The sequence below is a fragment of the Morone saxatilis genome, unplaced genomic scaffold, assembly GCF_004916995.1.
Source record: "Morone saxatilis isolate NCDOM2014 unplaced genomic scaffold, NCSU_SB_2.0 Contig5, whole genome shotgun sequence".
NCBI lineage: Eukaryota > Metazoa > Chordata > Actinopteri > Moronidae > Morone > Morone saxatilis.
Genome location: NW_023340095.1, coordinates 8,026,932 through 8,040,147, shown reverse-complemented (window position 1 = coordinate 8,040,147; position 13,216 = coordinate 8,026,932). Strand labels below are relative to the sequence as shown.

Below are 13,216 nucleotides of genomic sequence, written 5' to 3'. Positions count from 1 at the left end.
AAAATATATACTTAAACTGGCTGTTTTATGATCTTTTCTCAGCAGCCGTCTTTACTGAATAAATGCAGGGTTTTGTGGTTTCAGAGATGCATTCGGGATGCGCTCCACTCCAGATTCGCCCGGTTATTTATTCAATACGTGCGGTGAAAGAATAATTGATCCCTCAGTCAGTGCTTGTTGGCCTTTACCTGAGGGCTTTACGTTGCACCTCGTAGGCGGTGTTCTCCATAACCAAAGCCAGTTTGCTGTGGAAGCAATAACTTATTCAGATTATTCCACCAGTAATCACCTCTGTCCATCAGCGAGCAAGTCTAAGTGCAATTGGAAATGGTAGCGCCACAGTGACTACAGCTGTTGCGTGTGAGCTCTCCCACAATCCCTGAAAGTTAACCGTGCGCGTCCCCAGGTTCAGCTTGTTGGTGGGTTGAACCCGCGAGTTAAGTTCAAGTCAGCCGCTTTTGCTGAACCATTATGGGCTGACACGCAGCGAACCTCCTCGTAAACAACTCATGATGTGCGTAACGCTGACCGCAGCACAGTTGGAGCGTGTTCAAGGAAACCAGTTCAGGAATTGTTTGGCAGTCTTGTTTGGCTCCACCATTATCCTCCAGGTTCCAAATCCCATACAGATGTTTGTGTTGTGGAACAGTTAGTGGGCTGATATTTACTTGCATTCACCAGGCATTTGGAGTTTTTGCCACAATAGCATGTCATTATTTCTTTTAGAAAACACTGTTTCCGACCTAGCGGGAAAATGCCTCAAACTACATTTTGACTATCACAGGAAGAGAGAACTCGAGTTCAAACTAATGACATAGGTCCGTGCTTTGTTTGGCGTTGACTCACGTCACTTAGCAACATTGGAGCCACTTAATACAAACAACAAGATAGCTGTAATCTGATAACTCATAACAAGAAATGACTTTGGAGATGGAGAAAGGGATTGTGAATAATGATGAAGTGGCCCCGCATTCATTCTTTCTCTGTCAAGACTATCTGAATGTTTTTCTCTGGACTCCTTCCCCAACCGTTTCCTCCTTCACTTCACTGTTTTTCTGAATGTTAAGCCTGTTGTTACCCCTCTGTTATTTCCTATAACACTTTAGGTAAAACAAGTATTTTCCGCAAGGCTTAATTTCCTTTCATTTTGGACCAAACCCGGTCGGCTCTTATCAAAGAGCTCCATCTGCTGTACCTGGGTGACCGAGGTTATTTGTGTGTAATAGCACTGGAGTCAGAAAACCACCTGCTAATGATGTTGGCAGTGGAAGTGGTGGGAAAAGGGTAGAACGATTGGTGCAAGGCTTCTTTTTTTTTTTTATATATATACTGGACTTGGAAAGTGAGTGATGATGAGCAGGAGATAGTTATGTAGATAAGGGCATACCTAGCCACCATCAGTTGTCTGCTTTCCGTCCACAGGCAGGAAGGGAGGCTTATATGAACCGTAACTGGTGGAAATAAAAACTCTTTCCCAGGTGGCCACTGCAAACTCTGCAGGGAGAAGCCATTGCCCGGGGTCTGTACTGAAGGAAGCAGACATCTGCCAGAATTATGCTTTAATACACACCTTCGTAGACGCATGCAGAGGGTGATTCTTTTTTCCTCGTGTGTTTATTACTTATAAAAAGTCTAAAAAATAAAACCCACTAATGACTAAAATAATTTCTATTTTTCCTATTTTAGTCTGTTGTGTTTGATCAATACGCTTTGACAAAATTCACCCCCATTCCTTTCCAGGATATGTGAATCGGACAATTAAGCTTGTTTCCAATCACAGGGAAATGAGTTACTGTAAGGGTAGAGCGATTGTTTGCCCCCAGGGCAACCAAGTTGACACACTGCCACACATACAGTAGCTGTGCTGTGTGCGAGGGACCACTCATGAGAAGCACTGCATCCTGTTTCCTACAACAAAGAGGAACATGTCATGCAAATATTTGTTTGCAGAACGCTATGATAATTCAACTTTGTGTTGCTTCAATTCCCCTTAACCCTCTGCTGGCATTCAGTGGCCGTGTGCTTGTTAGGCTTAGTTAGGTTGTTGCAGAAACTTTACGGGTAGACTTTGTTTGCGCCCTTATAGAATAAAGAACTAATATATGTCATACCAGATGTGCCACGCGAGCTCAAGAACGCTGCTTAGTCTCTCACTTAGTTCGAGGCTCTCTCTCCTCCTACATGTGCTGTGGTCCGAGGAATGGTGAGCAGTAGCGTATGCAGTATTGAGGTCAACTTTTTTGGCAATGTCAAGAGCATGCTGACATGACTTCAGCATCAGTTTGCTACAGATGTGCTATGCAGTGTACGGTACATAGCTGGGCCGCCCCTGAAAACTCTTGGATCTGAGACGACCCCGACTTGACTTGCAATCTGTCAGTCAAATGTTCTCTTCCTGCGTCACTGTACACAGAGTGACAGCATGGCGGGCTGTACACTTTGCAAAGCGAGTCTCAAAACGACCACAAACCACAAAACTGGTGGAAGCTGAGAAGAGCGATAGTTAGCGGAGGGCGGCGGGCCACCGCACGACAGCGGGGCAGCGGCTGCTCCAACGCTCTCTGAACTGTCAGCGGAGTCGGCGAAACTGACTGCCTCTCCGACCGACAGCGCCGCAGCAGCAGAGAAGCTCCGTAGCGCGTGAATCTGGCGTTTTCATATCGCAGATGAGGATGATGATGTAGGCTAAAACACGAGACTCATAGCTGCGCATGCACATAGGTTGATTTAGTGCGGCGCTGAGCTGGAAAAAAGGAGCGCACAGTCGAATTCGACCGATCAGATTCTCGGGTACAGCCCTAGTACACACGTTTGTAGGTGCAGTGGAGACATTTGAGATCCCTCTCATCACTCACACCACTCTGCTCCACAGTTAAACTACCCATTGACACTCATCTGCACTCTGAATGGGCTCTGCTCCCTTTCAGGCGAGGCCGTAATTACACCAACACGCAGTGAGAGAGGCGTCTCAGCCCATAAGTGTAATGTTGTGTGTCCGTTTGTGTTTAAGTTAGTGATGAAGTCAGAATGATTTGAACAGTTGACGCCACCTGCCCTCTCATTAGTCCTGTGTCTGTGTTGAAGATGTACACTAGGGCAGGGAGCAGTGCACGGCAGAATGAGGTTGACAGTCCAGACGTTTCAAAATGGTACAGAAATCACCAAGGGCCGAGGTTAACGGGCCCGTGAATTATGACCAATGGCCCCATGACCACATCTGTGCTGTGAAGGAGTGGGAGTGGGCTAGTGGGGGGGGGTTTAGCTAGATTTTTCTGTGGTGCTGTCATGGTTTACAACTCCTCCAATTTTGTAAACCATGATAGCGCCCCAGGCCCCTAGCATGGTGTAGATGTAATGTAATTGAGCCTAATGTATTTTCTTTTAAGCGTGTGTGTGTGTGTGTGTGTGTGTATGTATATGAAATACCGAGGTAATGAGAAAGCCGTGTGTTTGGACAGGGTGGTCAGGGTCAGCTGCAGGAAGGATATCTGTTGTGTGTTATAGGCTCAACTCAAAAAAAAAAAAAAGCTTTGCATCATGGTGTCACATGTTATGCGGTTGCTCTCTACAGTAGCACAACATGTCTCGCCGCAGTCATTTTTCGGACAGCTGAACGGGATTAGACCGTACCACGTTTGCACCTTGGTGATCATTTCTGTCTGAATAGCAGAACAGGTTCAGGAAAGAGGCGCGTTTGAAACAGCAGCCCGCTTAGTGTTGCTGCAGAAGCAGAAAGGGTTGCACCTCCAAGAGGATTGAGCTCCCAGCAGCCCGGCCTGCTGCCCGGTTTCGTCAAAGGCTCCACTGTGCACTTCCCTGGCCAAGAGTTGTTAGTATGCATCGTGGGGTGCTTTTTAAAAAAATGTACAAACCGTAGGATGTTGAATCCCAGTTTGTGTGTGAAGACCCACTCTCACACATACCCCACAACTGAGGTGACTCATCTAGATTATATTGTTTTCTCCACAGTGAGCTGTAATTCTGAAGAGTTAGGTAACTGGAGCAAAGGGCTAAGTCCCCCATTCACATTTGCTGAAGTGCTGATAACAAGCCTTTTCAGTCTAGGAATGGTAGAAATCCGATGAGACGCAGCGAGAGTTTTGATTTGCAGCTGGTGCATTCGTCAGGGAGTTATGTGTTGCTGGCAGCAACTATCAAGGGAGGATCTGTTTAGATGTAACACGAGTTAGTAATGTAGGAAGGAAGTTTTGCAAGGAGAATGAATCACAATATTACGAAGTGGAATTGGATCACAATAGTCTCTCCTCAGATGTCCCATCCTGTACCATCTGTTAGATCTGCACATCCCACCCACTTTAGGCCACCTCAGATTGTTTCGGTTGCCTCAGTTGACCAGTACTGATGATGAGAGAAACAGCCACACTGAGAACGTCCTTCTCACATCCTTGGAATTTAGTGGGTTGTAACGGGGGCCAGAAAAGCCCCCGCTTTCTCCATCAGACGGGGAGAGGAACTCCCCCTCACCCCTGTAACCTCTGGAATGCAGAGAAACACAACATCAGGTTCAGCCGTGGCTCAGGTGTCTTTAAATGTGCAAACACTCATAAATGCAGTTCTTTTTGCTTTGCTCAGTCATTGCAGGAATCTCAGTACACGACGCCGACTTTGACTAACCACAATGCTGAGCGTTTGTTTGTACCGTTTAAACCCCCAGCTTCTGCACACATGAAAAAAGGGCTCAATGACAGATCGTACCTAAAGAAAGCGAGCTGCATGTTCCCGAACACGAGGAGGTGGAAATAGGCGCTGATTTTGATCGGTGCCTAATCAGCTGAAGCATCCCTAGGTAATTACATGGATGGTTGGTGGTCATGTTCTATTTTAGGTAAATGACCCATTTGCAAGGCTTAGTAGCATCAACAAGGGCTCTTCATATCTGTTTGCTGTAATCTTTTATTAGTATCTGTGTGAGTCCTAGCAAACATTGGGGCATCCATGCCAAAGTGTTAAGGCGAGCAGGGAGGGAACAGTGGCTTCTTCTCCAAAGGGAATCTTAATGAATTCCTTTAGCCAACACTGCACTGGTGTCATCTATATTTCAGGAGCTTAGCAACCAGAGTGGTCTTTCAGACTATCCCCCTCCTTCTCCGTTACCCTACCCCCCCTAAAAAGGACCAGTACCAAGCAGACACCAGTTCCATATCTGGGTCAGGCCTAAATATTCATTCCTTTTTTTGCCACTGCCCTCCATTATACCCCTGCATCTAACTAATGGTGACCTGCAGCTGGTGGAAACATGGTGGAACCCCTTCCCTAAGGGCCGAACTTCCTTTGGAAAAGTTGCACTAAGCACTTTCTTGCACTAAGCAGCATGCAGTATACAGGCCTATATATATATATATATATATGTTGCCTTCAGTTTATTAACTGTGATTGCTTTATTTATAGCTTTGGGATGTGTGTACATGCGCACAGTGAAGTGGGTTGCAAGTGAATAATTTAAGAAGTGATCTAGGTTCTTTGAGAAAGGTGTGTGATTTGTGTGTATGTTTGTGTGGATATCCTTTCTTTAAGGCCTTTCACTGGCCTGGTTACTGATAACAAAGACAGGAAGAGCATAGGTTAGAGTCCACTTCCTGTTCAGGGATAGAGGAACCATGATGCCACATCGTCAGCACCCGCAGCAGTCACTCTATAGCTGCCCTGTTGTAGTGTCTGTTGTCTGTCTGTCCCCCTCTGCTTTTGGATAACATGAGAAAATGTTTCACAATTGCACATTTATGCAGACATGATTGATATGTACTTTCACACCAGGAGTTTGCAGTGTTAACGTGAAACAACCACTTAACCTCACAGGGCTTTGAAGTGTATACACCGTACAATTGTAATGGGGGGAAAAGAACTTGGAATCAGTGGGTTTGGAGAGATTTCTCTGCCATCAGCAGGAATGTTTTCTCTCCTCCGCCTTGCCTGGTGAACGCTGTGCTCACTCGTCTCACTGTATGAGCTGGAGTGAAATGTTTACTGTTGGGGAGGAGCAGATTTTGCTACGCTATGAATCAGCTCAGCGCTCCCATTAGTGTGACATCCCAAGAGGAAATCATTCTCTCTACAGACGGAGATAAAATTATAGGAGGGACGAAGGTAAAGGGGGAGAGGTTGGTTCTTGTTATGTGACAGCAGTTATCTGACAGACTGTCTTTGAGGATACCGAGTGGAAGCTTCTGTCAATACTCTTATTGACGGATTCTTTACTGAGTATTTCACTGTTTTATAGTTGGCAGCGAGCTGAGTAAATGGCTGGTTGCTTGGTTTACTGGTTGCTTACTGCTGACCTTTCCCAGGGAGCCCAGGTAACAACAGTGAGTGCGTGCTATTTACCAGCATTCATATCACTTCTCATTCAATCTAATTTCCCCTAAATGTGGCCGTTGAAACCGCATGAGTGATAGAAAATATGCTCTTACTGACAGATAACAGTGAGTGCTAATGCCTACGTTCAGGATGTGCCAAACGGTTAAGTAATGAAAGCTGAGTGTCAGTATTAATTAGACAGAAGGTAGAAGAATTGTGTCAGTAGGCTAGTCCACAGTGGGAGTGATGGGCTTGGACGTCTACTGCGTCAGAAGAACACAGGATACTGGCTGTTTGGTCGATCTCCCAGAGAGATAGTCTTAGTGGGCTGAGATGCACTTCTGTCTCATGTTCTGTCATTCACGTACAACTATCGGCCATTACAATAAAGGGCAGAATGCCAGGCTCCGTCTCCGAAGGATTATACGATCTTTAAAAGTGCCATCAGTGGCTGGTTTAATGGCGGTTTTAATGCAGTGCTTTACAGTCAACCTAGGGATGCTCAGTATTGAAATATTTGCCAATATCCAGTCATTGTTTATGATAACGTCGCCCGTTAAAGCTATTAATATTCTTAATTTCTTTGCATAATGACCGCAAGTGGAGCGAACCTGTCATACAGAAAGTGTGATGGTCTGCCGTCAGTGTAGATTAACACAATTTCCGTGCAGCTTAAATGCAGCTTTGTATGTAACAAATGGACCCTTGTATGCTTTCCTATAAGGTCACCTATTAAGTGACAGCAAGGTTTTTTTAACACGTGAGGATGTCTGTTTAGTTGAGTCATCATGCAAGTTAGCCACATATTCAACTTCTACATATTCAAATGTGGCACACGTAACATAGAAATAGCTTATCATCGCTAAAAATAAATGTCAACATAATTTAGCCATCCTCTTCATATCAAACATGCTGCCGTATATATGTTTTGCAAGTAGGTAGTTAGCTAATGTATTAGATTAGTTAGCTCTGATCAAAGATATAATAACCCAAATAGCACTTCTTGGTTAAAACATATAATGCCGATGGCAGATGGACGGTGTTTTAACTCTCCTGATGAATCTGTACACGTCTGACACTCTGGATACAATCATTCCCCGTCCATCCAAAGGCTGTTGACCGGCTCATCCAAAGGTTAACACATGACAGGCAGGCTTTTACAACGTAGTCCATATACACTCTGGTGGAAGTTGTGTCTGGCAGGGATAGAAGATATGGAAGTCAGGCAAAAAGCGATTGACTCTGAGCTTTCACCTCTGGAGGGCAGGGCCCATATAGTGCAGATAGATGGCCGGTGGCGTCTCCCTTCTTTAGAACGAGGCGAGCACGAGCCCCCGTTTTAATGCATTCCTAAACGCCGTCTTGCAGTGGAGAACGACAGCTTCATTACTTCTGATCAGCGGCAGTGACCTTTTGATGGCGGACTTTATAAAGTTCTAGGATTCACGAGCGGGCAATTTGGCACTTTAATGGGAAGGGTGGGGGGTAAGGCTTCAAGATTTGTTGGAGCGAAGCCTAGCGCCTTGGCACCGCAAGTAACTGTCATAGTCAAAGCTGTTAAGTAACAACTGCCATCTGTCCCAGCACTCGTGTTCTCTCTGTATGGAGGTTATTTACTGAAGGTACTGATATGTTTCCTCTTTTGTCATTCACAGGTTGTGTCAGAGAGTGTCTGGGTGCAGAGAAGTGTATGCGTGGGCGGGCGTGCGTGCGTGTGTGAGTGTGTAAAAGAGACACAAGGAAGAATCCAGTGATGGCTACCAGTAAAGGTAAAAACCAGAGCTCTCTGGCGCTGCACAAGGTGATAATGGTGGGCAGTGGAGGCGTGGGGAAGTCGGCCCTCACCCTGCAGTTCATGTACGATGAGGTGAGTCAACATATCCATGGAAACGACTTAAAACTGCTACGGGTTTAAGGTTTACCAGATAGCAGATAGAGAAGCTAGAGAAGGTCACCTGCACTTCTTTGTCTAAACAGTTCACTTTGTATGATTTATCCGATGTTCTAATCTAGATATCTGATATGCTATACATATTGAGTGTCCGCACTTCCTCTAAAAACGTCAAAGCTGAGCTACAGGAAAAGTAAGAACATGATGGTGCTACAAAACTACTAATAGGTTAACATGGGGAATCTTGCGAAAAGGATGCTTATCTCTAGTCCAACGCTTGCTTGACCACAGATGTTGTTTACTGCGTGAAGCCAGAGATGGTCACAGTTTGGCTCTGCTACCAAGCAGAAAATCCTCTGCATTTTTCATCTGTCATCTGTCTGATGTCCATTAGATGGCTCAGACACGCTGCAGCTTTAACCAGTGCAGCGTCCTGCACATAACTGCAAAGCTTAACTGATGCTTTCCGCATATAAATGCATACAACTCGAAGCATGTGTTTACATTTCAAATAAGAAATGTATCTCTTCATCCACAGTTTGTAGAGGACTATGAGCCCACCAAGGCAGACAGCTACAGGAAGAAGGTGGTTCTGGACGGGGAGGAGGTCCAGATCGACATTCTGGACACAGCTGGCCAGGAGGACTACGCTGCCATCAGGGACAACTATTTTCGCAGCGGGGAGGGCTTCCTGCTGGTCTTCTCCATCACAGAGCACGAGTCCTTCAGTGCTACCGTGGAGTTCAGGTACTGTATCCTGCCTACATCTGTGTGTGTGGGACCGAAAACGTGTAAACGGTAGACCTATGGGAGATTAGACTGCTATGTATTACTATATATACAGTATATCAGTACAGTACATGTTGACCTTTGCTGATATGATAGATATGGTTACATTCTTGTTGTACACACACTCACACCAAACACCGGTCCAAGAAATTTCATATGATTATCTGCCAGCACAATGCCGTAAATTAGTAATGCAAATCCAGGTAAGAAGATTGTGTATGAGCTCTGCATTTCGAAAATATAACCTGCACAACAGGTTTGCTTTAATGGGCTTACATAGTGTTACGTAATATTTGTAGAGAGAGAAGAGTGTGGATGTGTTGTGACAGGAAGGTTTGGATAGGATTTGGACGGCCTCTCTTCATCCCTAGCATGAACAAAAAAAACTGAAGCTCAGATGCAGATTTCAGTCAGCAGCATTGTAGAATTGTGTACATCTGCAAAATGTTGCTGAAGTAGAATTTAAGTGAGTGTGGGAATCATTGTTTGATACATTCAGTGTTGAAAATTAGGAAATGGTTCGAGCTAAGAACACATTGAGGCATTTTTGACAATAAGCATATCTATAAATAATGGGTTACAATAAATAAAGAATGTATAATCAACTACAAAATAGCATGAATGGCAGCTATAGTGATCTTGCCAACCAGGTCTTAACAATGTTCAGTTTTTTTTTTACATCTAATCTAAAACTGCAATGAACTGTTAGATTATGTCAGATTGATCACAATCAAAAGACACTCACTCACTTATTTGAAGAAGAAAAACTGGTGAATATACGAAAAAATACACAGTCCTATTCTGTGCCGACAGGGAGCAGATCTTGCGAGTGAAGGCGGAAGAGGACAAGATCCCTCTCCTGCTGGTAGGGAACAAATCGGACCTGGAGGAGCGTAGGCAGGTATCTGTGGACGAGGCCCGAGGGAAGGCGGAGGAGTGGGGCGTCCAGTACGTGGAGACATCAGCCAAAACCAGAGCCAACGTCGACAAGGTGTGTTGACAAGTGCATCAAACCTAGTACATTACTTAGTACATCAGTTTTATGAACTACAAGTGCTTAATGGATTCCTTGTCTCCTCTCTCCAGGTATTCTTTGACCTGATGCGTGAAGTACGAGGCAAGAAAATGTCAGAAAACAAAGACAAAAACGGAAAAGGAAAGAACAAGAAGAACAAGAAGAGCTTCAAAGAAAGATGCTGTCTACTTTGAACTCTTCATGGACCTTAACAACCCACAACACAACTGATAGGTTGGGGAACAAAGCAGAGCGTCCTTGCCATTGTCATTCAAATGAAATTGTATCTTTTTTAATAGCTGGTTCTAGTTTAGTGTTTAGAACAATCCCAACCACTTCTTTTTTTGTTGTTGCCATTTTTAATTCATGAAATCTGAGCTTCTGTTTTATTGGAAGATAACCACTGTTGTGACTGTGACTTGGACTGCAGTGCTTGATGGCTCATAGTAAGCCAATGACCAAACTGCCACTGACACTAAATCTGCTGCTCAAGACATTGTCCACTGTTTAACTCAGCGATTATACTGCCTTTGACTTAGGTTCAGTGTGTTTTACACCAGAATTGTTGAGTCAAGCAAACAGTGCTCTTAATTTCTTTTACCCGCTCTGAATCTTAACCTGCATAAATCCTAGTCTATGTTAGTATAGACCCCTTGACTCTATGTTCATCAATTTACAAGAAACTCTAATGCTGCTGTCTGTCATGTTTGTAATCATTTTTGATGACACTTAATGTCTTGTCTATTGAAGATGTTGGCCTCATTCATTCATCTTTCCAGACTCTGATCTGAACAACTTCAGATCGTGTTTGGAATCGCTGTTGAGACAGGAAGTTCCAAATGTTTTCATTTTTGAGCCCTCGAGGCTGCTGTTTTGTGGTTATGTGTTTTTTTTTTTTTTTTTTCAGTTCATCCAAGGATTTGTGATTTTCTGACCACAGGAGAATCAGAGCAGTGCAATCAGAGGACTTGTTGCCAAACAGGGTTATTTTATTCCATTTTGTATAAGGCCTTCCATGATTACCACAAATCAATCACAAGATGCTTTGCGGTTTTTTCAGCTGCTGCAAGATAAAATCTTTGGTGACTCTAAATCACAGGAAAAACAAAACAAATGTATGATTACTCAAAGCTTCATGTAAATATTTTTAACATTTGTTAGATATTTTGAGGCTGTGAAAAGGAGGTTTTAATGTGGTTACTAGTATTTTGTTGTTAGTAAGTGAGCAGTGACTCAGAGGAGAGCAGACCTGTTTTCCATAATGGTTCTCTGCCATCTTCACGTAATCTGGCCCTTCCCGCCCTTCTCACAGTGCGGATTACTTCCTGTTTTACACAGTGTTGAAGTTTGGAGTCTCTACTGTGAGACTGGTGTTGACAATCCAGGAGGCCATCACGCTTCTGGTCCATAATGGCATTATAATCAGTAATGTCCTATTAATCCCAACATTTCTGAAATTCTTTTTATTCCTTGGTCTTTTGAATAACATGCACTACAATTCAGATACCTAAGAAGTGGACTTTGTGCTGAATGGAGTCACGCTGGAGATTTTTAAACAGTTTGTGCCAACAAAATCACAAAAAGTCAAACTATGTTTGTAGATGTACAGTATGTTTGTTAATTAACTGAGTGTATGTGCATTTACCAGGAAATCCTTTCTGTGTCTGTGTGACTGAAGCTTTGACGAGGGCGCCAACTTCTTAACTGTTGTTTAATCAAGTGCTACAGTGAACAAGATGTTTCTACCACTGCCTAAACCATTCTTTGTAACATGCCCTCCCTTTTTTCCTTTTACTTCCTACAGCTGTGAGTATGCTTTTATCTCTCTGCAGCGAGTGTTGCCGAATAAATGCTTTGTTTTCTTTGTAAATACTACACATTATTTTGTCTGTGAAAACCTTTTAAAGCATAAAGTGTGTGCGTGTTCCAAATTTTGATTTTATATAAGAACCACAGCAAGAGATGATGATCTAATTGAATTTTGAAATGGATAAAATTGAATGTGAATTGGCTCCCACCAGTAGACGTAGCGCTGCCCTCCGCTGGCTGGTGGAGGTAATGGAACTGCTGTGTCTGCTTACTGTATGGACACAGTACAGTTAAGCTGGCACTAGCCATCGAAGTGAAATGTTATGGTTGTCATTTCCTGTTCCCTTTAGGGCATTTTGTGCTCCACTTTAGTCACATATCGTAGCAGTTACTCACTTTGCATTGATTGTTCCTCTGCCATCGAGACAAGGGTGCCAACGGCCTGTTTTTCTTGCATTTGACAGTGATATACTAGCACTGTTTTTTTATTAACCTTACGGGCTTATCTTACATGGCAGGATGAGTATAGTGTCACCCTCAAGATGAACCAGTCATGGTTTCTCGTTGCTAAACGCCTGGAGGTGGCTCAGTCGGTGAAACTCATTTCACAATGTGAAAACATGGTTGACTACATTACCAGGCGAAGACTAACTATATATCACTGCGAAAATATTTTTCACATGAAGGATAGCAGGAAACAAATACCACTGACTTTTAATATAACTTTATGTCCCCTATAGCTTAACATGAGAAAGCAGTTTGTGTGCCGTCCTCATGCACTGGGCCCTTCCAAACAAAACTAAGACTCAAATTTAACTTTAAAAATAGTAGTATTCCTTTAGGGACTGTCTCTTACTCAAAAGTTTACAGTGACCTTATTCTGTTTTGTTTTAAAATCTCCTGTAGTTTTCCTTTAGGGATGAATGATTTGCTGTGATATTTCTATTTGGCAGAACAATCTAGGGATGGAAAGTTCATATATTCCAGTACCATTGTAGCATTAAGTCCCCTTACGTATCAACAATTAAATATCCCTCATGTCCTCAAATCAATTGCCCATTTGTTGGCACTGCAGCAGCTCCAGGCTGTGCATCTTAACAGCATCAGAGATAAGACTGTTACTTCTCTGGTCTTTTGAGAGAATTGTATATTTACAAGTATTGATCAGACAGGCCAACGCCAGGTGAATTCTAAAAAACAGTGTTCACCTCTAAAAGGGAGAGCGCTGAGAGAAGTACTGTGGGCATTAAAATATAACATTAATAGCAGCCACTGTTCCACATTTACTGCATGTCTCACATAAGCACACTAATCCGTCCCCAGTTTATATCGCTGGTTAAACCAACCGGGTTTTAAAGCCTGTGGCAGCATTTCCACCAAGAGAGGCTAAACATGTC

The 13,216-nt window shown here is 43.6% G+C and overlaps 1 protein-coding gene across 1 annotated transcript in view; it reads left to right on the top strand.

Annotated features, from left to right (window-relative positions):
- Positions 1-11,928, top strand: part of ralba (v-ral simian leukemia viral oncogene homolog Ba (ras related)) — a 13,437-nt gene extending 1,509 nt beyond the window's left edge. Inside the window, exons 2-5 of the mRNA XM_035676689.1 lie at positions 7,971-8,182; positions 8,745-8,953; positions 9,809-9,986; positions 10,082-11,928. Coding sequence (XP_035532582.1) covers positions 8,069-8,182; positions 8,745-8,953; positions 9,809-9,986; positions 10,082-10,204 — 624 coding nt within the window. The 5' untranslated portion in view covers positions 7,971-8,068 and the 3' untranslated portion in view covers positions 10,205-11,928. The remainder of the gene's footprint in view (positions 1-7,970; positions 8,183-8,744; positions 8,954-9,808; positions 9,987-10,081) is intronic.
- The last annotated feature ends 1,288 nt before the right edge of the window (positions 11,929-13,216 follow it).